At 52.1% G+C, this 26,450-nt stretch overlaps 1 protein-coding gene across 5 annotated transcripts in view; it reads left to right on the plus strand.

Annotated features, from left to right (window-relative positions):
* JADE2 (jade family PHD finger 2) overlaps positions 1 to 26,450 on the plus strand; it is an 84,082-nt gene that overhangs the window by 36,283 nt on the left and 21,349 nt on the right. For all 5 annotated transcript variants that reach the window (XM_076349798.1, XM_076349801.1, XM_076349802.1 and 2 more), the window contains 4 exons: positions 7,968 to 8,137; positions 19,440 to 19,651; positions 23,632 to 23,799; positions 24,333 to 24,449. In XM_076349798.1, the coding sequence (XP_076205913.1) occupies positions 7,968 to 8,137; positions 19,440 to 19,651; positions 23,632 to 23,799; positions 24,333 to 24,449 (667 nt within the window). The remainder of the gene's footprint in view (positions 1 to 7,967; positions 8,138 to 19,439; positions 19,652 to 23,631; positions 23,800 to 24,332; positions 24,450 to 26,450) is intronic.

Raw genomic sequence — 26,450 nt, forward strand, 5'->3', positions numbered from 1 at the left:
GGAGGGCCAGGGCATCTCGCGGCTCTCTGAGCTGTTTGGTGGTACCCCCAAGAAGCTGTTGCCCAGGACCACATTTTTTCCCCAAGAACAGCATCATTTGCGGGCTGTGGTGCTCGCTGTGCTCTTCAGCAGCGCACTGTTTCTTTTCTACTTTCAGTAAAAGCAGGCTTTTTACCTGAATAAAACTTTCAGGCTATGCTGTTTGTTTCTGTAGCATTTTCATTTCCCGCTTTGGCGTTACGCATCCTCTGCCACCTGCCCATTCTGGTGCATTTGAGACATTCCCCGTTGGGGTATGGGTCACCCCGGCCTCGTCACGGTTTCCATCCCCAACCCAGGGTCACGCGCGATACTTTCTCTTCTCTCAACACCCCCTGCACATCACAGAGCCTCGGAAGCTCAGGATCTTGCCTCGTCCACGTGCTTCGTAACACGTTGCTTGCTACCCAAGACTCTTTTGCTCTAGTTTAGGTTGAGAGAGGTGGTTTGAGGCTTTTCATGCAGACCCAGTCTGGGTGGGTTGGTTGGTCATGCCCTGCACAGGGTCCCTGGCTGCAGGGGTGCTCGTGTGTCACCGTCACCATTTATTTGGAACATGCCAGGGCTGATACGGCCTGGGGCTGAGTGTGTCTCACCCTCTTTGAACCGAGTCTAGGGATGAATAACTAAAGCATCAAAACTCTGGGGGAAAAACCCTCGAAGACACATGAAATTCCTCTTGTGCTGTGGAGATCTGCTTGTGCAGGAGCTGGCCCCAACGGAGATGGCAGGGCAGCACAAACGAGCTGGGCTGATGAGTTCTCAGCCTCACAAATGCCCTGGCAATGAATTTCCTAGCACTGCTTTTGCTGTTTACCTGACTACTTCTGCTTTTTTAAAAAAAGAGAAAATTTTCTACACAAGCCAACAGAAGCCCTTCGATACAGATAAAGGGAAACGGGAAAACTGGTAATTGAGATAATTAAGAGCTTGACTCTTGCTTTTTCTCCGAAAAAGGAAAAATCAATGGAGCGCCTGGGCGGCCGCGTTGGTACCATCAGCAGGAGGGGGTGCGGGCGCTCTCCCAAGCCGAGGCAGATGCCAGGGCACATCACGGCTGTGCTGCTGGCTCTCGCCAAGGGTGAGGAACGGGTATTTTCACCGATCTTTAGAAAACCGTCTCCTTGAGCATGTACCTGCATATTGCCAGACTCCTCCGGGCACCCAATTCCCGCTGCAGCCCCGGCAAGGATGGTGGGCATCTCTTGTCTCCCGTGTCCTGCGCCACAGGCGGTGTCTTGCCATCCTGAAGCACTTGAAGCAGGTAGGAAGTCCTGCATCTTCCCCACCACCCCTGAGGCTGGAGTAGGAAAACTAGAAAACAAGTCTAGAAATAAGAAGGAAGGGTTGATTCCTATGGGATGACCGATGCCTGAACCTGGGATGTGAAGAATATTCGTACATAATGCAAAATTCACCGCAAAATTGTGTGAGTTGGTGGCACGTGTGCAGACATCCTCATCGCCCAGCCTGGGTTTTTCTTTTTCCACTGAGCAGCTGTTTGGAAGTGTGAATGTTTCCAAAGGGATTAAGCCCCGTTCCTGTGCAAAAGCGATGATGTCCCTGCCAACCCCAGCTCATGGAGCCCAGATGGGCAGGAGATGCTGGCGAGGGTGGCCTCGGTGGTTTCTTCCCTTTTTCTAGCTGTGTCTCCACTGCAGTGTGTCTGGGCAGCACAAAGCTTACAGCTTCCCGGGCTCCAATTTTCTTGATGTTATTGTAGATGAGGAGGGGTGCACAGCATGGTCTGTTTTCTATATTGCTGTAAATCAGGGCATGGGTTTTTCGAAAGGATTGCTCTCTTGTATTAAATTGTAGGATCTCTTCCTTCCACCATTCCTCCTAGCCCAAGGCAACTGTCTCTGCAGTCATTGATCTTTATATCTGAACACCGAGAAGCTCTTTGCAGGTGTGTTAGCATGTGTCAGGGAGGAACGGGTTGCTTTTTAGGAAAATGATTTTACCCGCTAAAGCAAATCCAGGAATCGACGGGAGGCCGCACACCTCCAAGCATCCTGCTTGGTCTTCCCAGAGGCTTGGGGTGTCCCGTGCGAGCCCCCGGCACCCGGCAGCCGCCTGCACCCCTCGGGGTGGGAGGGACACTCATAGGAGCAGGCGTAGCCTCTCGTACGGTTTGCTGAAACGTTTGCAAGCCATAAAAACCTCGTGTTTAACCAAGCGCTGCGGATGAGTCAGGTTTAACCTTGACCAGGCTTCCAGCAGGTCTTTGTAGGGTTATACAAGCCATTCGTTGTATAAAAAAATAATTTTGCTGTTATTTCTGAGGTGCCATTGGGCAGCAGGTATCGGCACCGCTCGAGTCACGGTTCGGAGCCACCCGACAGGGCAAAGCGTCCTGACGAAAGGCACTGCTGTCCCTACGGAGGTGCAGACCTAGCGCTGGAGTCTCATCTCCCACTGGTGCAAATCAGGCATAGCCACGCTGAAGTCAGAAGATTCGTGTCAGTAGAAAATGAGCGTAAGAGGAGCCAGATCCTGAATCCGCAGTTTTTGCTTTCCGATTAGGTAGCCTGCATCAGGTTTCAGCCTCACTGGGTCTGGCCATCACTGGGTGTGCGTAATCTGAGGGTAAGGTCTTGATGGCAGCGTTTGTCTTCCTGGGACTGAGGGGCACCGTGTCCCCCCGGGGTGGGCATTGCCTGGGGAGGCTTCAGCTGATGCACTTCCCTCCCCCGTGGCTGCATTGGCCTCAGAGGCTGGTAAGGGGCAGGTTTCATGCCAAGGGGCTCGGTGGGCTGCGGACCCTTTGGGATGTCTTTCCTTTTTCATCTTTTCCCTCGGTTACGCACAACAGGCTTGGGGTTAGAAGTTCTCCTCCAGGTGCCTTCTTTGTGCAGTTTCTTCATTTCTGACCTCCTCCCTTTGCTGGTATTTGAAATGGCGAGAACATGGCACGAACGTGTCCCAGCATCCCCAAGTCGGCATTAACTCCGGGGGATGCCAGCCTGTGCTGCCGATGGGCGCGGGGGCACGGGGTCCTGCCCACGAAGAGGAAACTCCAAAAGTAAAGTTCAGTGGTTCTCTTTAGAAGATACATTTCATATTAACACTTATTCCTTATAGGACTAATAATTAGTAACGGAAGCAAACTGCAGTGAGATAGGAGCTGTGCAGGCAGCGCGGTGCTGGGGTAGCCGAGTGCTGCAGCACTTGATCAACCCTCCCCCATACATGTGTTTCCAGACGGGGGGAGGCACCTGCTATCGCTGCGTTGGCACGTTTCAAACCTTTTAACTGAGCGCCAGTGAGCATGTGGAGCACACCATTAGATCTTTGTATTTTAATTAACTTGATCTTCATCATCAGTGACGTGGTGAGAAGCAGAGTCACTCTGTAAATTCCAGTTCCCATTAAACCGAAGCGAACTCCGTTTAATGGCGCAGTGTTAGGAAGGGCTGAATGCTGAGCTTTCGTGCCAGCGGTGCTGTTATCATCAGTGACCCCGTGAAGCTCCCTGTGATCTCTGCGTCACCAGGTCTGCGCAAAGCCAAGACCTGAGAGAGTCTGAACACGCATCCAGGTTTTGGGGGGGTTCGGTAGCATTCGGCAGGCGGCTGCCTGACGGGGGAGAGTCGCTCGTCTCCCATCTCTGAGCATCAGGTTTAGCAAAAATCCTTTTCCACGAGATACCTGCAGTAAGAAGGCAGAGCCTGCACACACACACACATCGGGGCTGACTTGCCCGGGCTTGGGCAGGCATTGTGTCCTGCACGCCGGCAGCACCGGGAACGTGGCGGCTCGGCTCTCAGCAGGCAGTATCGCATGTACCGCATTGTAGATAACCCAAAGAGATTTCTCCAGTCACCGACAGCATCCTTATCAAACAAAGTGCATTTCGGTGGCTGTCAATATAGTAAATGACCTATTCAGGCCGCCCCTTTGATATGTACACAGAGCATTAATCTTTGCATCTTTATGCCAGGCTAAAAATAGCGGCTCCTTTCTCCCGCCGCCCCGAGCATCCCTGGCTGGCCCTGTGTCAGACGATCACCTGTTGCAGCCGGCTGCTCGGCGAGCAGCTTGTGTAACTCGGCTTAATGAAGGCTTACGGTACCGTCCCCGTCCCTGCTCAGGCAGTTCTTTCCAACAGGAATACGCATCGCAGTTGGAGGGTGGGTTTTTTTTTTTCTCAACAGCTTTGAGCTTTCTCCTGTAAGACCACTGTGCCCAGCCTGCCTGCGGATCCACCGAGGGCCTGGCGCTTTGCAAAGCTGAGCTGGACCTGGGCTCGTGGGAAGGAGAGGTTCAGTCCTTGGACCGATGCACGTTGCACCAGGGACCCCTGTATATTTTAGGGGGTTGGGAGCTCCTTAGATGACAGTCCTGAAGCCTGACTGGAGCAGGCATAGTTTCAGTGTTATTACTGCTGTCTGCATTAAATACAGACGTTACTGAGTCCCCAAGCCCTGTCCTAGATTACAGTGAGCTCGTTTTAAAATCGGGGACTGAGAGCTGTCTTTTCATGGGGTTATTTTCAGATCCTGAACTGAAATTTGCAGATGTCCTCAGGGCATTGGGGCACATCTTCATTTTCAAGGTACTGATGGGAAAAGTAAGGCAAAAGAGGCAAAAAGACCCCCTTTCTTGATGTTTCTCTCTCTGAGCAATCAAATTATTGCTTCACCCACTGGTGGCTCTGGAAGTGTCTGCAATGGTTGTGACTGCAGAGGACAGCGATTAAACTATGTGTCTGGGTCTGGAGAAAGCCCAGGTTCATTTTCCAGCCCTGCCACAGATTTCCTTCGCGACCTTGGGCAAGGCAGGTAGGGTCCCGTTCCCGAGGGCGGCTGTGCATGATTTTCTTTCCTTGGTGCTTACAGACCTTTGGAGCATCTGGTAACAAGATTCAGCTGGTTACATGATGAACGCGATGGCTTTGCCCCAGACACATCACAGAGCACGAGGCGCTCAATGCTCTGACATTAACTTACATATCAGGACAGAAGGCAGATAAAAGTCTTGCAGGGGCCAGTGGGCTTCCCGGCTGGTGCTGGTGCAAGAGGAGAGTTGGATCCTCAGGCTTTGCACAGCAGAGAAGCTGCTTGGAAGTGGATGACGTGCTGCAGCAGGTTGCTGTTTGCTTGTTTGTTTCTTTGCAGTGTCCTTCTGTGTTGACATTTGTGCCGGGAGGTGGTATTTCGGGGAGGAAACGTGAGCTGTGCAAATACTGCAGCGAGCTCCAGCTCCCAACTTCGCAGAGATCTGTCAGCTGGCACCACAGGCTGCTTTTCATTTCCAGCTCGTCCTCTGCTTGCATGTCATTAAGCGTGACACTGTTGACGTGTGCATGGCAAGTGTCATGCATGTTGCCGCAGAGTTGCCAAGAAAAGGCAGAAGAGCTGACAGCCAGCGCCTGTTCGCTTTCTGTGCAGGGAGTTTGCAGCAGATGAGGCAGCTCCTCTCCCCATCCCCGTGGTTGCGATTACAGAGCGCTCAGAACAAATCTCGCAGACCACCGTGGGATGTTCTCCATTGCCGAGCCTGCCAAAGTGCTGCCCAGCACGGTGTGAATGCAGCGCTAAAGTGTATGGCACGCTGGAGGTGTCCCGCAGCGGCGGGCAGCGGGCAGCCTGCCTGCAACGTGGGGCTTGGTCGTGGGGGCTTGACTGGAGGATGCTTTAGATCAGGGGTCGCTCTGCCTGCAAATGGTGCTCAGGAGAGTGGATACCTGCACAGAGTGGGCATCCCCTCTGAGCAGCCCAGGACCAGGATCCGATCTCGGTTGTGCCCCAGTAAATCAGCAGTAATTGCTTCTGAGGAGTTAATGGCTGGAGGAGTCACTGTTGCTATCAGTATTTGGACCATCATATTCATTGCACCTCATTTTTCTCATGTAAAGAGTTAATTTCCATAGATGAATGGGAAAACTATTGCTGTAGGTAAAGGAAAGTTGCCACGGACCTACACTGGGATCGGCTCGCAGCATGAACCCATCGGTTGACTTCGGCGCAGTGGGGCTGGGAGCGACGAGCCCGGCCAAGACTGCCTGCATCGTCGGGGAGAGGGCAGCAAGCAAAGCTGGTTGCCAAACTGTAACTCATTTTTCCTGCAGTCAGGTCCGGGGCCAGGCGAGAGGGGAAGCACTGGCAGAGCTGGGGCTTCTTCCAGTCCTTGGAGACCTCCAGAGAGACTCAACAGATGCCTGTGCTCCTGCTGAGCACTTTGGGCAGGGCACAACGGGGGAGAAGGGGTTCAGCTGCCGCTGGCTCACGTTTCCGAATGTAACTAGGACAGAGCATTGCACTTAAATTCACCCACTGGGCAAAGAGTCTCATCTTCGCAGGGCACGGAGTGTGTTGGCGGTGCCAAACCTGGCACCCGCATGCCACCCTCCTGCCCGGCGGGTGGAAGGAGCTGGGTCGGCAGCATGGCTGAGACAGCAGCGTGGTGAGCAGAAGCCCTTGCCTTAGCCCTGTCCCCCATGTTTATCCCACAGCTCGGGCGCGTGCTGCCTTTCGAGGGGTGTGAGATGCCCCTTTGCGGCCATGGAGCAGGGATGGGTTGGTGCCGCGGTCCCAGCTCGCCGGCAGGACCACTGGCTCCAGGCAAGAGCATCGCTATTCGTAACAGCCCCGGTCCTGTGCTTGCATGTGCTTTCCACATCACATTTTCTGGTTTCACAGGCAGGACAGTGTATTTCTCCCAAATGGGCTATTTCTGCTCTGATGTGGTATTCCTGTGTGAGCCTCTCCGCGAGCCCCCATGGGGAGAAACAACCCTCTAACGTCAGGGGGAGCAACATGAGGTTGATGCTGGCAGCTGTAGCTGTAGGTTGAGTTATTTGACTGAGGAATCCAAACACATAGGAGGCTGCTGCCAGCAGGCTGGTGGTAATGCAAGGCAGGGAGGAAGAAGGGAGCCACACAAAGTGGAAAAATGGCTTAATTTCTCATGGTGTGAGGGAGAATTGGAGAACTGTTGAAGAGCAGGCATGTTCCCATGGAGAGCCCGGCACAGAGCCGCCCGCTCGGTGCTTCCCTGGGGCTGCTCTGCAGCATGGAGCCGTGCGGCGTGCGGGCTGGTTCATACCGAAAAGCATCAGTGGGTGTTTAGGAAGAATGAGATGCGGTGGTAAAGCCTGCGTGCGGCACTGATACTGGTTTTATTTCTGAAGGGATTGGTGTTACGCCACCAATCTGCAGGGCAGAATACACTGAGGTAGATGGAGGCACAGGCCAAAAACCAAATTCCTGATTCCCAGACGGCTCCTTCCCCTCCTGATCGCAGACTGAGGCGGGTGGGCATGGCGCCGCGTAGGAAGCCAGCCCAGCGGGAGCCGGAGCTATGCCACGGCGGGATGCGGGCTGGCTCTCGGTGGCAGGCGCGATGCCAGAGCCATGCCGCCACACTCCCACTTCCCCGCGCCGCTTTTCTCTGGGACACTGGGAAAAGTGCAAACTCCCAGCCCGTGACCACCGGTCATCTGTCACAGTCAAAGGTGGATATTTCTCTGGTTTTACATGATTTTTATCTCTGAAGACCTCAAAAGCTTTTTTACCGTTTTGTTGGAGAAAAAGATTAATGAAGTTTTCATAAGTTGGTCGTGATACCGAGGATGTCCAGCCTTTTGCAGCCAGTTTGAGGTCCCGGGAAGGGGAGCTGGCAGCCGGGGTGTGCTCAGCATTTTCTGAAAATCAGCTTGTTTTGATGCATCCCAACTCAAACCATCACATAAGGTGCTCAGACCAGCAGTCTCTGGGAAAGTGCTGGTGTCCAAGTTGTGGTTCCTCAGAGCGTCCGAGGCACAGGAGATGACACTGAGCACACAAACCCCCTTTGATTTTGCTGGGCTTGCTTTCCTTCTTAGAGTCAGGTTTGTACACAGTATGGTTGCACCCTCCATGGCAAGAAACAGCATACTTTTGCGAGTTGTAGCTCATTCTCAACCTCTCCTCCTTTTCTTCCAGGATCATACCCCAGCTGGAGAACTCACCGTCACAGGTTTCACCGAGTAGCCTGCCTGGCTCTGAGATTTCAGAAGCTACGAGGACTTACTTGCAAGGAGTAAGCCGCTATGACCTGGACGAACTCGATGCTTGCTGGTTGGAACTTGTTAATATGGAGCTCAAGGAGATGGGTGAGTATTGCTGTTGTTTTTCTCCTTGCCTGGGAATCCCAGAGTGGGCATTCGGTCTTTTTAAGTAATCACGTGCCACAAAAGGCCTTGAAGAAGAAATTTTTGTTGAGGCTCTCCAAAAGAGGTCACACGGATTGCTGCAGTGCAGGATCTCGAGTGCATTTCAGTGCCTCTCACTCACGTAGGGGTTTTGGGACGTGGTCCAAGAAGAATGGGGCAAACCAGATGATGGTAGGAACAGCGCAGCGTGCTCCATGGAGCAGGGCTCTGGTTTGCAGAAGAACCGATAGATCCAGATCATTCATGACCGTGCTCTGATTTCATGACCATCGTCATCTCCTGTACTCATCCCTGCAGCATCTGTACTGCAGGAGGAGGTGTTGGTCAGGATGGGTGTGTTGACCCCGACTCTTCTTCCTTTGGCCACATCTGAAAGCATTTCTCCAACATTTCTCCAACTGTAGCCAACTGGGCAGATGGAGTCAGAGGAAAGAGGATTTCCTAGTCAAAATGTGTAATTCTCAGAAATGCTGGTCCTGGGTTGTCTCTCCTTTCCCAGGTGTCTCTAAATACCACAGCATAACATTGCCTGCATCGCTGCTGTTACATCACTGCACATTCTTAAAATCCATTAGTGCATTTCGGTTGAGAGCAAGTGCCTGGACTTGGAATTTGACCATTGGCAGTAGTGCTTAGCATGGTCTGCTGGGCAGATTTGTTGGCACAGACACGTGGGTGTGCAATCCTGCCAGACTGTGGAGGGATTTTCCAGTCCTTGTTAGGTAAGGGTTGCTGTGGTGTGGCTGCTGCTACGCAGGTAAGAATAACAACGCAATAAAACATTCACCTTGTGAGGTTAGTGAAAGCTGAAATGTGCCTACATGAAGCATTACTCCCTGTTGCAAAGGTCTTTCAAGGGTGGGACAAAGTATGTTCTTCTGATGTACTCATGATTTACAAGGAAATTTTGTTACCGTGATCTCCGGGACCTTGAGAAAGTTGTAGAGGCTGCTTTTAGACTTTGGCTAATTATCTGTTATACGTATCCTGTGTATTGGATTTCCCATAATCTCGGTGTTGTGGAGCCTGTAGTATCACTAGCAAATCGCAGTCAGCTTTGCCCTTGTTAACTGGTCCTGTATCAGCAGCCTCAGCTCTGTCATTAGCACACCCAGGTTTTGAGATAGTGGCAGCTATGGTCAAGTCCTTGGGCAGAGCAGACGGGGCTCCTGGGCAAAGCCGAGTGGCTCGGTCCCACTCGGGTGCCTTGCAGAGGATCCACCCTTCCTAACACTGGACAGCTGCCATTACTGCATCAAGAAACTGGCTTGTACTGCACTGGGAGTCCCTTTGACTCCACCGTGCTTTCACTGTATCTCCTGCTGCATTTCCCTCGCCATCTCCACAGCTGGGTGGCCATCGGAGGTGTCTCTGGGCTCCAGAGAAGGGTTGTCTGTATTTCCACTTCCCCCTTGTACGTATTTCATAAGTCTCTAGAAAGGCAGCAGGCAGAGATTTGGCTTCTCCAGCTCAGTTGGGTTAAATTTGGCTCGCTTTATTATTTCTTCAAAGTATTAGGTTACAAATGCAGTGTCTTAAATGGCTTTCAGATGTGGAGCTCCCATGCTGATGGATAACTGGAAGGTTGAGATGAGACGGGTGCCGTTGGGGCAGGGATGCCCCTGCCCCAGGCCAGACGGGAGCTGGCTGTCCCCTGCGGCTGCGAGCGGCACGTCACCTTCGGGCTGGCGTGTGCCAAACCTGAGTGTGTTGGGGGAGAGAGGCGGCTTCGCCAGCAACGCTGCCTTGGGAACGTGCTGGATTTAGGAGGGTTTGAGCATCCTCACAGCCACATACCACTGGTAGCCCCGCTCCTTGCAGGCGCGTTGGGTGGGCTGGCATCGCAGCATCCTGATGAGCACACCCTGAACCCGATGTCGGGACACGGGCGATGCTTTGCTGCTGACCCTCTGTGCAATTTTGAGCAAGCTGCATTTTTCTTCCTCCAGCTCCTTGTCATTTATCAGCCAGTCAGCTTTTTCAAGGACGGTCCTTAGGAGGTGTTTGTACAGCACCGGGCTGGATGGGACCACGGTCTCTGACGAAGCCCCTGAGCCCTCCTGCCATAACCAACTATAGATGGTAATAACGAACCCAGGGGATTTCAGCAGTGGTAATGCAAAGAGCCTCATTGTCCATCAGCTGATTCTCCAGCCCATTTCTGTTGCTGAAAGAGCGCTGTAATTACTGGCTGAACCTTAAATACACTGGGGAGAGAGTAGCTTTGAAAACCAGCATTTGGCATGTGAAATCCACTGCGGATATGGCTTCAGCCCGAAGGATTCTGGTATCTCGCCCCATCCCCCAGCCGTCCTGACTTCTCTAGCAGTGTGAGGGCCAGTGCATTTTTTCCAGTGACTTGAAAGGGAAAACATGTGGCATTGATTAATAACCCATCCCCGGCGCCGCAGGGAGCTGGGGGTCTGGCAGGTAGGGAGCGGGACGGGTGCTGGCGCTCCTGGCTGCGGGACCACGGTCGCATCACCCCACGCCGGCCGTGCCTGGTGCTGCCGGGGGGGCTGGACCGCAGAGGCTGCGGGGCATCAGGGCTGCGCGGGCAACGGGCTTCTTTGGGGGATGCATTTTCCTGCCAGTGGAAGTGATGGATTTTGGGTGCACGTAGAGGAAAGCTGTTGCGGCAAATCTATCGCTGCTCGCCTCCTGGGCTGTGCCAGAGCGGAGGCTCTGCTCCTTCTGCTTCCCATATGGGAGAAGCCATGCAGCCGGGTGCAGCGGGGATGGGACGTGGAGCTCGTGCCCTTCACCACCCAACGCAGAAGATTGCCGCCTGCCGAGGTTGGTCTGAAGGCAGTCCATAAATAGCGCTTTCTCCCGGAAGCCCTCGACATTAATGACATACTGAGGTTTCCAAACCGGCTTTGCTAATCTCTGAGATCATTAACATGACTTAACTGGAGAATTGCAGCCTGTCCTCCTATTCAGAGAAGTCTGGAGTTATCTCCCGGTGTCAAGAGATATGCAGAAGTTTAAATTCCTCCTGGGTGTTCAGCTGAGCTGTTGTCACTGGGCAGTCCAGGGGCACAATGTGTCATTCCCAAAATATTTAATGACAAAGAAGGAGCCTGATCTCTGACTGGCTCTTGAGGAGCTGCGGGGAGGAGAGCTGGAAAACACCTATGAGATCATCGCTCTTGCTTTGCCGTTAGTGCAGCGTTCATCCACGTAGCACATAGCACATGCCTTTTCCAGTCCTTTTTAGGTCACCCCAGGGATGGAATTTTATCACCGAGATCAGATAAACCTCCAGATAGCTCCAGCTCTCTGAACTCTGCCGGCTCCTCTCCCAATTAGGTGGAATTGCTCTGAAAAGCAAAAGTTTTTCTCATAAGACAGCTTTAAATAGTTTTAACCCCCCCCCCACTAAGATGCCTCAGTAGCTGTTACTGTACTCGGTAGACATGTACTGTTTAAAGAACTTCTGTGCGCTAGAAATGAAATCAATATTTAAGCACGCCTGAATGTTTTATTTGTTGCTGCTGCATATGAGAGAGTGAAAAAAGTGAGTCTGAAGGAGTCTGAATGAAACCCTGAACTAGATTTATGTGTACACCACTCCAGGCAGCACAGGCCTTTCCTTTTAGAGGAAAGCCTTCGTTTTTATATTAACATTTTATGCTGTATTTTGTGATCGCCACTAAATCCAAAGCTATTGTAAGAGTGGGGCTAGAGAGACTTCAAAGACCAAGGCTGAAAGATCCCTTTGTGGTGATTGGCACTTAATAAACACATGGAAAATCCTCAAGAAATTGCTAAAAACGTTGCCGGAATCAATTTTGCTGAAGGCAGAGTCGAAGTTTCTAAGTATTCCCTTGACTTAATCCATATGGTGTATGCTGCTCACATATGCCCACCACAGCTTCTATCTTGGGAGCTGGAGGTGTTCCTGGTATTTTATGGCAGGAACATGCAAAGGTCACATTTATTGCTTTTGAAGCTCCGGGGGGAATTCATCACTGCATACTTGAGATATGTCTGTGTACTAATGAGATGATACCTCCCTCGGCGGAGGTGAGATTGGTCAAGTAGATGTGGAATAAACTGAAGTCGGTGGAGTAACCCTGGGGAAGATGTGCTCAATGGAGCAGAGGCTGCCATTAAATGCACGCCATGGAGAGCGGCTGCTTGCCACCCAACAGCGCTGAAAGTCCTTGTCCAAGGCTAGCCCCATCCCACCGCGTCCTTTCGGGATTTGGGGGGAGCCCCCTTTTCCCCCTGAGGCAGCACGTTGGTGCTCCCTAGGCAGAGCCTGTCCCCATGCGGCTGCTGCCCACCCACACCATGGCCAGGCTCTGTCTGCTCTGCAGGACCGCCCCAATATTTGTCATTTGAAGCTCTTCCATTATTTTCACGACTTTGGGCACGATTCCCCGCCGTGCTGTGGTGGCAGAGGCACAGCCCCATTCCCCGCCGGTGCAGCCGGCTGGAGGGAACCCCGCAACAGGAGGGAGCCCCCCGATGCAGGGGATCCAGGGGCTGCCGTCCCCCCCCACAGGGATGCTCCCCAGCCCCGGCTGACAGGAGGATGTGCAGAGGTCTGTCCTTTTTGTAGTGGGATCTGTTTCCTTTAACCGCCAGCCCGGCTTCCCCCTTTCAAGTGTCTTCCCCCCAGCCCGCAGCCGTAAGGGACTGCTCGCAGCGATGGCCCTTCCACCCCCTTCCCCGCCAAGCCCCCAGACCTGTGCTCGCCCCGCTTGCCGCTCATCGCTTGAAAAAGCTGAGCCCATTAATAATTCAGGGTCTGTTTGTTTGGATATTTTTTTTTCTTGTTTTGAAGAAATCCTGCCAGTTTGGAGCTGTTTTATAACATGTCTGTGCTGCAGCCCACAACAAACATCCGCGCGTAGCCCGAAATCTTTGTTCTCCGCCGAGATCATAAGCTCATTGCACAAGTAATCATTTTGGCAGCAGACCGGCTTGGTGCCTGGGTAGATGAACGAGCAAATCCTCCACTACTTGGTGGTATATTACAAGCAAGAGATATATTTAATAGAGGTACCGATGTACAGCGTAGAGAAGTATCTTGGGAACAGATTTAGGGCTGGAAGCTGCTCTCAATTACATCGCCGTTGATCTGGATTAACACCGTTGGTATCAAAGGGAGGAGGACTCGCCTGAGCTGCCCGTAGGCTGGTGCCACGCTTCCGCTTGCTGGTGGGCTGTTGCTCTTAACGTAGGGGTCGATACCCCGATTTCATGCGAGGGCAGAACTCACCTTGTAAACGGGCAAGTCGGTGAGCCCAGGGGGTGAAGAGGCACAGAAATGATGGCACTCAGAAATGATGAAGGTGAGAGCCCGCTGCGGCCGGCCCGTGGAGAGTCGCTGAGCAGCACGGCGGGGGTCTTGGAGAGCTGGAGGTGGGTGCGCATGTCTTCTGCTCTTCTCCTGGGTAAACAGCATCGCCACCCGCGACCACCTCCACCGATGCCGGCCAGCGTGCTCCTGAAGCAGTGGGAGCCGCGGTGCCCCTGCCCGGGTGAGAACGGGTGGGACGCGGCAGTTTGCCGGGGTGCTGCAGCACAGGGCGGCTGAAGGGAAGGGAGGGAGGAAGAAGAAGAAGAAGAACCCAGGCTCGAATAATCCAGGCTAATTTTGTGTGAAAATAGCCTCGGCCTTTAAGCTTATCTTTAAGCAAGGAGATCCAGAAATATTTTCAGGTGGCAGTTCCTTAAATTGTTGGCAGAGGTGAAAACACTGCGAGCCTCTGGAAGGGAAAACTGAGCTTATTTAAATCCTTATAGAAGCAGATACTGCAGGAAAGCCGTGTATAGCTTAATGTATAGATTAATGTATTAGTTGTGTATAGATTGTGTATTAATGTATAGATTAGCAGGGTTGGAGATCAGTGGGAGACGCTTTAGACATTTTGCCTCCACGTTTTTCAGCACAATCAGTTTTTGTCAAGCCGTTGTTTTGCTATTACCATAAATTCCTCGCAGTAATTGCAGTAGTTTCCAGCAATATTCAGAGTTTTGCTGCTGGATGGAGCGAGGCGGCTTTCATCAGAAGTGCTCCAGGACAGCTCTGTCAGTGCCGAGCATTGCTGGAGAGAGGCAGCAGCTTATAAAGTGGCTTCTAAAACATTTTGTCATCATCTTAAATTTGAGCAGTAATTGATGTCGGTGGGTGGCAGAAAGGGTGGTAATTTGTTCCTGTAAATCTTTTAAGTGCATTAGCAGGCTGTGTTTGTAACAAAATATCTAGAAGTTTCACTGTGGATGCTCAGCTTGCGCCGGTTGCGTGTTGCCGTTTGTTTTGTCGGTCACGCTTTACGTTAAGTGTCTGTTTATAAATAACATTGATAAAAGATTAACGTACAATTGCTGCGTCTCCCAAGCATTGTGTGCCTGCAGGTGATGGGTTAGAGGTGGCTGGGGGAGTCTCAGATAGATAGTCTGGTGTGACGTTCAGGTGGTTGTCCGTCACCCCCTGACTTTTGCAAAGGATGCTTGGGACAGGACCCGGGATGCCCAGGGGAGCACCCGGCCCGGGGCAGGGGTGGCTGGTGTCCCCACGGGTGTCTTGAGCGCGTGGATGCTCAGCTCCCAGCCTTATTCAGAGGCAAATTGTGCTTCTCCCAAAGTGTCCTTCTGCACAGCGGTGCCTAAACTCAGTCTTAGCATCTAGCCAGTGCTTTTTATCTTCGGATTGCTTTCATTCTCCCGGCCTCCGAGGCGGGAAGGATCCTCTGCACAGCTTTGCAGAGGCAGAAGCCCAAGCAGGCAGGTTTGAAGTGACTAGCCCAGGGCAAGCTGGAGAGACGGTCTTTGAGCTGGAAGGAGACCTCAGGAGCCCGTGGTCCCCGTGCCGTGCGCCAACACCCCTATCCCATCAGGGAGCTGGCACCCTTTCACTCTCAGTTTTTCAAAGATACTGAGAGATAAGCCTACATCATCTCACAAGTGCTTTTCTTTTTTTTTTATTTAAAACCCAGTAATTTTTCTTGTTTATATATATTTTTACTGAAAAGTAGACTCCAAGGTTCATAGCTTGTGAATCGGCTAATGGCACAGCCTGCAGCTGTTCATGATCTGTTTTATCTCCAGGTATCTTCCACAGGGTAAAAGAATTTATTGTTTCAGTAAATTGATTCTAGTGGAGCACAGTTTAGTCAGAAATAGGTCTCTGTTTTGTGAAAGGTGGCTCTCCAGCTATATTTTTCTCCCCGTGCAGTGAGTCGGCTCACACCATGACAAGTAGTAGCTGAGAATTCATTTAGCAGAAGAATATTGCTCCTTCATGCCACATAAATTATGATATTACAGAAATAATTATAACAGAGAGCGGTGTTGTGTAAAGGAATGTGCCTGGTGGTTCTCCCAGACCCAGCGCTGTGGCTTTGCTGCCAGCCCAGCAATCCCAGCTCCTTTGGGATAAAATATTTAAATTCTGTGTTTCAGCTGTGGCATGGGCAGTTGCTCTGAAGTTTGGGGGAGCTGAGGTGTGTGGGGTCGGGGCGGGCGCCTCGGGAGCCCCCCGCGGATCAGAGGGATGCTGGGCGGCTTGCGGAGCTGCAGGGATCGTGGCAGACCCCAACGGCAGAGATACAGGGAAGAGTTTTCTGCCGGGAGCAAAGTTCAAACGAAAGGCTGGGTTCCTACACGTTTTCCCTTCCTGAATCAGATCTGGAGACCTCCTGTAGTGCATCATCGTCTGGCGCCTCTTCTCCTCCTCCATTTCTGAAGCAAAGTCCCCCTTCTCCTCCGGGGGATGCTTCCTTTGGCTGGGTACGCGCTGCCCGCCAGCATCCTGCTCTGGGCCGAGAGAGGATAGCTTTTCTCCGGCTGGGACGCGGTGGGAAGCAGCGCTCCCTGGGTGACAGTCCTTCCCACCGCGGGGCGATGTCGGGGGTGTCCCAGGGAGGCTGGGTGGCCAGATCAAAACCCATCATCGTTAACACGCTCAGTGTTAATGGGGAGAGAGGGTATGGGTGGCCTCCTGGAAGGGGTGATGGCACATGGAGCCTTTTAATCCTGTGTCAGGGTTTTGAACGTGGCTCCAAATCGCCGGTGATTATATTGGTGTGAGGTTGAATTCTCACTTCTGCCTATGTCCCTCCAGACAGAAACTATGGAGAAGTTTGCAGCTACGCTGCCCTTCTCTGTGGAGGCTCAGGAAAGCTTGGTTTTCTCCCCCACCTTTCATACAAGACCTTGGCATACCTTAACCAGGTAAAAACACCTTTCTCTTGGTCCACGGTCCTGGTGACGGTCGCAAACATGATTTACCCCCTGGACGTCACTGGACTTACTCACTGTAGCCAAGATCAGTATCTGGGTCTTTGCTTTTCCTTCCCCGGGGACAATAACAGTGTCACTTGTGCATGTACACAGGGGTTGTTTTGGTGGAGTATTTTTTTTTTTTGCTATTGAGCTGGCCACGATCAATACAGATAGCGTTTTTGCAGCCAAAAAGATGACAATTTTATGAATGGAGTTTAATAGCACAAACTTTATATGATGCAGAAGGAGATAAATGGAGCACAAATGGAAAAAGCACTTCACCCCCAGGCCCCATTGTTTAGTGTTTCATAAGCGATTAATCGCTTCATCCCCATCCAGTGCAATTGTCAATTCAATAAGCTCCGAGGTATTCTGAATGGCGCTTGGCAAACGAATTCCTAATGTAATTACATCTAAATGGAGTGTGAGAGTGCGCGCGTGTGTGCGCGGGAGGGAGGGAGAGATCTATATTTTTCGATGTAACGGTATAACAATTACATTGCACGTAGGCTGATAAGGGAACCCAGCTGGGGTGCTGATACTGCTCCGGCGTGAGAGTTTTGGGATTAGTGGGGACTTTCTCCCCAGGGTTAAGCTGGCGACACCGGGGCATCGCTGTGGATGGAAAATGCAGGAGGTGGGACGGGAGCTGGTTATTTCCACTCAAGGGGAAGTGGGAACGGTGGCAATGCCAGTGCGATCCCGGTGATGCCAGCGTGATCCCGACCCTGTGGGCAGGTCAGGGTCATGATTCCTGTGGAAAACCCCCTCCCTTTCCTTCCTCGTGCTGCCTGCAGCTGCCGGCTCTCTGCCTGGCCTCTCCCCTGAGCACAGGGTGGCTTCAGAAAGCGCGTGGGGAAAAGCACCGGGAACACTTTAATGATCATTTTGCTTTCCAGAAGAGCAGGGAGGGCAGAGCCTGAAATGTTGGGAGAAAGGGAGTAACTCCAGGCTGACACTCCGGTGCCCGGGATCATAGTCACAGATGTGGACTTGAAACACTGACTGAGAGCTTATTTAATGCTTGCGTGAAGTCATGGCTTGCAGCTCTCCATCCAGCAAGTGCAACGCAGGTGGTGTGTTTATAAAGGGACACCATTAAGGCAAAAATAATGCTCTGACTTTGTCTGTAACCCCGCTCCCTGCCCTGTTGCATCTGGCTGGCATGATGCCGAGAGCAAGCCGGCGGCTCCGACCTGGCTCCAGCGCACGGGGCTAGCTGTGCCACCATGCCAGCGCGGGATGCTTCACATCACTGAGCCCCAGCGGCCCCTGGGCAGCCTGTGCCAGGCTGGGGCTCTGCAGAGATCCCGTGCTCATCGCCAGGGCTGCTCGGTAATAAAACAGGTATTGTCAGGTTCCTCGGCGTGTTGCGGCACAGCAGCCCTAGCGCTTGAAAGGGCTGTGATAGGGAACAGTGTTGTCTGTCTTAGATGGTATCTCAGACTCGACACAGACATGTACAATGCCAGGCTAGATGTTTGCAGAGACTTGTCAAGCCAAGGGAAATCGTGCCAATGCGAAACATTGGGGAAGAGCTTAAAAAGGCAGACAATGGTGTGTTTGCTTGCCGAGCTCGCCTACGGGTTGCTTTCCCCCTTGACAGAGTTTTTTCAGCCAGTCTGTGGCCGTTGGGGGAAGGTGCAGCCTCTGCTGGCATCATCCAGCCAGAGGGGCCAGGAGCACTGCCCAGGACCCCCGAGCCCCGTCCGTCCCCAGCCCCGGGGGCTTCTCAGGACCCCAGAGCTCATCAGGGACAGGGATGTCACACTGTGGCTCGAGAGATGCCCAGGATGGCAAATTTCTCACTGAACATTTAATTAATAACTGCTTCATATTAGTACTTCCTCAAGCCTTATTTTCCCTGTCTCTGCTCATAAATGAGGTATTTTCTCCCGTTGCCTTGCAACAAGCAAGGTGGACAGCAGCGCAGGTCAGGCTCCTCTGCTGTCTGCCGCATTCTGGAGCATCCTGGCCATCATCACGGATAATACACGCAAATGAAATGCAAAGTTTAAATGTTTTGTATTGCATCCTGCTGGTATCTCCGTCCTCATTTCTGTGCCTTCTCCGGTGATGAAATAGTGCTCACGGGGAGACGGGGTGCGGTGGGGGCTTAACTCTGCCTCTTACCCCTCGCGGAGAACCTCACTCCTGCTGCTGACAGATTTTGTCCTTTTTTCCCTTACCTGGAGTGACCTCACGTTGCGTTTGTGGCACTGGGATCTTTGTGCGCGGGTGGGAGGCAGCACTTTTGGGAGCAGCGTTCGGCATGGCACCGTTTCGGTGCTGCGGAGCTCCTGGCAGCAGCATCCCCCCCGTAACAGTGGCCGGGTATCCTGCTGCTGGAGGTTGCTGCTCTGAAAAAGCCTCTCCTGGTTATTGGCCTCATATTCCTGGTTGTCACTCTGGAGAAACCTCTGGTAAAGCACCTCTGCCACTTCTTTCCACTAAAGATCCTGGTACAGGGGGAATAAAAGACAACACAGCGGATCTGAGCCCACCCCCACCTGGGTCTGACCTTCTGGTTCCACTAAACCCAAACAGGAAAAAAACCCTCATTTGTCCTCAATTTCAGCCTTTGGCTTCAGTTTTACAGTTCCACTTAATTGGCCTTAAAAGGGTCAATTTTCAGTCCTAACAAATAAAGCATTGACTTTGTGTTGCCAAAGCTTGTCTGAGCCCTCGCTGCAGAAAGCATCTTTGCAAAACTTGTCTCCTTGAACATTTAAACTGTCAGACCTAATTATCCGCATTGCTTCAGCTGAATGGGTTTCTTTCCTCTCAGCCAGCAGCAATATTTTGTTACTGTCTATGAAACACAAACTGCATCCTGAGTTAGAAGCAGCCGTTTTCTGAGTCGCCGCTCTTACCATCGCCGTGGATTTGCCTCTTGAGTTGCAGTTTAAAATGCTCAGCCCTTTGCAAAATGCTCCCCGAAGGCGGATGGGCTCCTGTGCCGGAGCTGCATCAGCGTCCTCCTCTGCCTTCTGCCTTGTAGAAAAGCCCGAGCTGGACGAGATCACCCTGGAGCGAGTGCTGGAGGAGCTGGAGACCATGTGCTACGAGAACATGAACATCGCCATCGAAACGGAGGAAGGCTTGGGCATCGAGTACGACGAGGACGTGGTGTGCGACGTCTGCCGCTCGCCGGAGGGAGAGGACGGCAACGAGATGGTGTTCTGCGACAAGTGCAACGTCTGCGTGCACCAGGTGAGACCCCACCGCGGGGGGAGAGCGGCAGTTTTTGGCTGTCTGCACATCACACTCCTTTACCTTCCTCTGGGTTCCTCCCATCCCCACTGTCCCCCTTTCCCTGAGCTGCTGTAGAACCCTACTCAGCTTTTCTGATAGATTCCCAGCACGTCTCCAGCGGAGCAGGGATAGCAGAGGGGGTCTTGGATAGCTGGCAGGCAGCAAACTTGCTTTTCTTACTTTCTTAGCCCCAGCCCTTCATAACTGCCCGCAGAAACACACCACCAGAGGCTGAAAACCGCTTCCCGCAAGCTTGCTTTGCTCCCTCCTCCTTATTCTCTGATCTCTGTGATACTTTATTTTATGCTTCCTCTTCCATTATTCTTCTTTCTTTACCCCATCTTTCTTCATTAAACTGCAGCTGTGGGACCTTTAGCATCCAGGGGTGACCAGCACCGTGTGCGGGACCTGGGCTGGGAGGGATGAGGGTCTGCAGCCCTGCACTCACCCTGCACCGGCCGGAGGGGTGGGCTTGCACGGACCTCCAGCCTCCTCCGCAACGTTATACTGGGGGTAGTAGGACCTTCCAGCTCCACTAGCACTGTCTCACATCGCAGGGTTTCTGTCCCAGCTTCCCTGCTGTACAAGTGTAGGATTTCACTTTCTTTTGCTGCCTGGAGGAAAATAATTTTATTTTTAGAACTGAATGCAAATGCTTCAATCCCTTGCTGGGGGGGTCTGTGGGCTCCTGGGTTTGGTGCTTAAGGAGGGGGAGACCTTGACAAGGAGAAGGCAGCCTTGTGAGGGTCTCCTGGGTCCCACACACGTCCAGGGAGGTTTTGCCGGTTGTGCTTTGAGGGGAAGCGCCACGCGGTGCTGCGACAGCAGCTGCAGCTCCTGGGCTTCACCCTCTGTGTGAAAGGTTTGGGTTTTTTTCCTCTGAAGAGAGCCATTTGCTCATCCTTTGGGCAGCTTTTCCATCAGCGCTTCCTGGAGGTGGGAGAGCGTTGGAGATATCTATAGTTGCGAGAGGTGGGTGTTTTGAATGGTTTCCATCAGTGAATCAGATTCCACAAAATACCAGGACGATTCAGGGTTGGGGTTGGAGGTTTTTTTGTGGTGGTGTTTTTTTTTTTTTAACAAGCCCAAGTGGCAATGTCAGGCTGTGAGCTGACACGTGCCGGCGGGCAGGGGGCTCGGGGGGAGGCAGGTCAACGTGCGCAGGGCTGCCATGGGGACATATGGACCCCGGCTGTGCCCAGCACAGGCTGTGGCACCCCGTGGGCTCCGCTTTCGGCAGCAGCCCCGGTGCTGGGAGCAGAGCGGTGCTGTGGAAGGGGATGTGGCAGGCTGGATTTCAAGGCTGTTGAAAGAAAAGGGAGGTTTTCCATTGTTTTCAGGGAGCAGAGTCCAAGCCTGTGCCCGATGCCAGCCTGTAAGCTGCCTGTGATTTAATCTCTGCCCCAATTTACGCCCTAAGCCACAAAGTCCAGAGCCACAGCACAGGGTGTTACGTGGCATCATGTTTTTAATCTAACCTTCCCCATGCCTTTGCCAGCCCCACGTCCGAAACCTGCCAGGGACGATGCTTTCCTGTGGGGAACTGGGTGCTGCTGCCACCTGCTCCAGCAGCGGCGGAGGGGAGCTGGGGTCCCGGGGGACATGGCTGGAGCAATGCCTCATCCTCCTGCATCCCAGCAGGAAGGGGCAGAGGAAGGGTTGTGCTCAGACACACGTTGGTGGGTTATGGTGCTGGAAGGGATCGTTGTAATCACCTCATCTGCATAACACAAGCCATGAGGCTTGCTATTAATTAATTCCTATGAAGCGTAGCTTTTAGAAAACACAAGCAATCTTCATTTTAAAATTTTCAGCGAGATGGAATCTTCTTCCCTGCTGCTAAATCGTTGTGGTTCATTGCTCTCGCGGTGGCAACATCGCACTTCTCTTTAGCACAGGAATGATCCATCTCCAGCTTCCAGCCACCGCCCCGTGGTCCTGTCATTGCCAAATTCCCATTCCCTGGCATGGGGACACGGCCGAGCCCTCCCTCTGTTACGTGGACCAAGCTTTTCTGTGGCTCGGCATCCTCCTCGGTGTTTCGGTGTCCCCTTCTCGGTGATGTTGAGCCTGTGACAGGCGCAGCAATAAAAATAGCTGCTCTGCTCCTACTCAGCATTGCTCTGGCTCCGTGTTCCTGGAGCGCTTTCTGGCTGGTGCTGGACTGGGAGAGCGTGTTTAGCTGATAACCCACCTCGTTTCCAGAGCCGCTCCTTGCCCGGGACAGAAGCCCTGTAGTATTTGCTCCTAGGAGCAGAATTGCACCTTCAGCTGCTCTAAAACCTCTAGGAATAAATAACCGAGAGCCAAGACTGCTAGAGATGCACACCTGGTCATAATTCCTGTTTTCCCCTGGATTTTGAGATCAGTCTGCCAGTTTATTCTCCTGGTAGTACGTACCAGGCTGATTTTTGTCTGGTACTAAATCAGATGTTTTATAAAACTCTGTTACAGAAATGATTTATCTGATTTGGAGGCGCTGTGAAACACACAGTTAAGTCTCTGTGAACCGTGTAGACTCGCAGCAATAATATTACCTCCCTTAATTCCTTATTATCCCAATAATCTGTTCACGAAGTGGCTTTTTCCCCTTGGAAATCACTATCGGAGTCAATTTGTGCTTTGGGGCAAGCTAAAGTCATGTTATAAAGTCTGTTCGTGGCCAGTAAAGACCGAGGATACGCTTGCACATCTCTGCGTGCCCCCTCTGCCCCTGTCCCCACCTGCAGCACTGTCACTCGTGGTGACGGTGACCTGCAGCACCAGGACAAAAAACTGTTCTTTTTTGGGGTAAACTTCAAAAAGTGGAGTTGACAAATGCCTGGGCTCAATTTACAGCCAACGGCGCCGGGGGTCCTTACCGGCGCTGCCCGCTTGCCTTCTGGAGGGATGTCAGAGCAGCCAGATCTAGAATTAATTACATCGCCTCGCTTAAAATAGTGACACAGCCCTGCGCTGGCGCCCAGGGCAGTTGTCTGCCACTCTCTGAAAACCCTTTAAGTGCGAGTTATCGGGACCTGCCGGTTAAAAACTGTCCAGTTTTAGCAGTAGCTGTTTAATACAGTCATAAGTTACGGCCGAAGTGGAAAGTATTTTATCATCATCATTATGTGATACGGCTTATCATTTGGCTCTTCCCCAAGTACGGAAGAGAAATATTTGTGAAGCACTTTGGCTTCGCTGCATCCTGCGCTATCGCAGCAGGTCGGGGACCTCCGTGGGTGACCCGAGTCCTTTAGTTCTCACTCTCTTGGCCGTAGACTTGTCCTTGCCTCCTTTAGGTTTATCGTCCTCTAGATTTATCGTCCTTTATGGTTCCTCCCTTCTCATTTATATTCATGACTATCGGTTCCCCCTTTTCACCTTTCCGTAGTTATTTTTGCTTCCCCTTCAGGCTGTTGGGTGTGTAACCAGTGTGGCCATCTTTCTCAATCGTGGGCTTGTGGCTTTTCAGCCCTCAGCTACCTCAGAGGTTTTCTCCGCACGGCATTTCTTACTTCTCCGAGTCGTCGTGGGTCTGATAGCTGTTCGGAAACAGGCAGGAGATGAGCGGGCAGATGTCCGCACCGCAGAGCTGCCGGTGGTGGGGGCTCTGATGGAGCAGCCTGGTTGCTTTCCTCCCCCCCACCCTCCGACCCAGAGCCGGGTGGATGCTTGGCATGATACACAGCACGTTTGTATACTTAGCTTTTAATTAAAACCCAGGACATACTGATCTGGCACGAGTATCCACGTGAAAATAGGGAAGGTAGCAAGGAAGGAAGAACTCGCTGTCTGTGATTGCGGAGCTGCTTCACATCTGCTGTTTATTATTGTGATGCCCAGATGCGGTGGCAATAAGCCAGCGGTAGTGGGAAAGGTAGGAGTGAAGGAGGAGGCCCTGGAGGATGCTCTTCCCGGGCTGCTGGGACTAACCCGCCTCCCTTGTGTCTGCGCAGGCGTGCTACGGCATCCTGAAGGTCCCCATCGGGAGCTGGCTGTGCCGGACCTGCGCCCTCGGGGTTCAGCCAAAGTGTCTACTGTGCCCGAAGAGAGGGGGAGCGCTGAAGCCCACCCGGAGCGGGACGAAATGGGTCCACGTTAGCTGTGCCTTATGGATACCTGAAGTAAGATGATTTCCAACCTCCTCTTGACACACGGGTGGGCATGGTCCTGGTTTCCAGGTCTGAGCCCAGGATGTTCATTAATGATCTAAATAGCAAGTCCAGTTTGGCTCATCAAGCCATGCCGAGGTCAGAGCCGCGATGCCAGTCGCACATCATCAGGCTGTGTTTAATTAGCAGCCACACGGCACCCTGTTAAGGGAGGACACAGAGGTGGGCTGCAGGGGCACAGAGGTGGGGGGCATTCACAGGACCTGCCTTGGCAGGGTAAAGCTAAGTTCATGTGCCCATTTGAGATACACAGCAACATCCAGATGAGAATTAGTTCAGAGGAAACACCGACATAAATTTTTCCTTCCATTTCATCCAGATTTGTTTCTGGGTTTTGGAGTTTGGGGTTTTTTTTCCAAATTACAAGTGACCCTGAAAAATAACATAAAAAATCCATCCCTCATTCAGATTGCCACAGACATCCCCCTGTAGGAGATTTGGGATGGTAACCAGTATTTACAACTTGTCTTCTATTTCGTGACCAGGTTAGCATTGGATGTCCTGAAAAAATGGAACCCATTACGAAGATCTCACACATCCCAGCAAGCAGATGGGCTTTGTCCTGCAGCCTCTGCAAGGAGTGCACTGGGACATGTATTCAGGTACATAACTCGGCACCAAAGAAACTCAGACCTCTGGGGTTGTGCCTGTAATAGCCACCAGAGATTCTCGAGCTGTTGGTGGATGCAATCTGGCCAAGTCTTATTCCTGCTCTGAGTAAACCTAACAGCACAAGCACCCATCAGACATCATCAGATGTTGTTTGCAATCATTTAATGTATTGAGTGCTAGGAATCTAGATTAACTTTCTTTGCATAACACAGTGATGTTGCTGTAGTGACACTAATTACCGGGGCTGCAAATGACCTTGGTTTGAAATCAGGAACCTCCAGCAGAAAGGCTTGGCGTAGCTGCCAGAAAAGTGACATACTCATGAGATACATAGCCCAAGTATTTCACAAACGAGTGAGGGTTGGCTGGGAAGCCTTTCTGTTGGGGGGATATCGGGAAACCCCCGGATTAGGTGGTCCTCACTAGCCTGCTGGCTTCGAAAACAGAGTATTTGCCGCGTATTACATTCCCACATTTTCTCCACACCTAAGCAAACCACTGCAGACATCTGATCGCCTGCTCTCCCCGCAGCAGCAGCGTACTAAAGAGGGGGCGAGACGTTCTCATTTCAGACCGAAAGCAGGACACTCTGGGCTTTCCTATTACAAAAGTGGGAGAGGGCTTCCCGGGCCATGATCTTTCTTCTTGGGGAGCAACGAGCAGAAGCTGCCATCCAAAATGCAGCACACTTGGTGAGAGAGCATTTGGGGAGCCTTGCTGCATCCAGTGATTCCCCCTGCATACCCCTGCTCTGCCAGTGTAATGTCCCAGTGGTGCCTGGGGACGGGCTGGGGGATCCACTGCTCTACGGTGCCGGTGCCTGTTGCTTTCCTTGGCAGACCAGGTACGGAAGCAGTCTTGGCATGCGGGGGGGGGACGGAATAGCCATTAAGCTTTGAAAAATTGGGAGAAAGTTTGAGTACCAATCCTGACTGATCAGCTCCTGTACAGCAACGGGAGCTGCACCTCAGAGGTCGGCGTAGGCAGCAGTGACTATTGGGGACCAGAAGTAGCTGGCTGGTTGCAGAAGGGCGATAGGAATAGGAGGTCTGCAGGCTCCGCTGCATTTGTGTCCCTGCGTTGGGTTTAATACTTTAAAGGGAGCTATTTAAAAGCAATCCCCTTAGCTTGAAATGAAATCTCACAATACTTCTTTAAATCCCTAGCGTTGACTCACTTCTTTTTTGATGGCTCTGGGTGGATCTGCTTATTCACCCTGCCAGATGGAGATACTGTGTCATGACGGCAACTGCTTTCAAAGAACGGAAGGGCAGGGAAGGAGGCAAACGGGCTTGGCAGCATCAAAAAGAATTCAGCTTCTCTGAGGCTTCATCCTCTTAGTGCCGGCATGGCACGGGAGCTGTGAGATCCCTGGGACTGAATGGATTTGCATTAAAGGTCACCTGAGATGGAACAGGAGCTTTATTGTCTCCTGTGCTGGCAACTCACGGTTTATAAGTCTGCACGAGTTTGTCACCAGAGCGTTTGCCAAGGCCACCGTGGCACGCTCAGGATGGTTTTGCTTCAAGGAAAAGGGGGAGAAGGAAAAAGAAAGCAGGCAGTGCCTTTATTTAAGGATTTATGGGGTAAATTGGCAAGTTCACCCATGGATAAATAAACACGCGCCATAGTCATCAATGGTACAGAGCTCTGTTTTGAAAGCTTATGTTTATGGAGCATATTTTTGATTAGTGCCTGTTTATACAGGTGTAATCTAACTACCTTTGTCAGCGTTTCAGGTTTATGACCCAGCTCTAAAAGGAGAAGGTTGTGTTCTGTTAAAGTCTGAGCTTTTATTCTTGGCAGCGGGAATCAGGTGCTCCAGGTGGGGCAGGTCTGGGGAAGGAAGAGCGTTGCTTCCAGGAGGGGGTTTTCCAAGTGGCTGGATGGAACCGGGCTTTGCCGAAAAGGGATGCAAAATCCAGATGGCAACCTGGAGGAGTGGAAGAGCGTCATCCCAGAGGGGCACAGAGATGCTCAGAGGCAGCACC

Source organism: Aptenodytes patagonicus, chromosome 12, assembly GCF_965638725.1.
Source record: "Aptenodytes patagonicus chromosome 12, bAptPat1.pri.cur, whole genome shotgun sequence".
Lineage (NCBI taxonomy): Eukaryota > Metazoa > Chordata > Aves > Sphenisciformes > Spheniscidae > Aptenodytes > Aptenodytes patagonicus.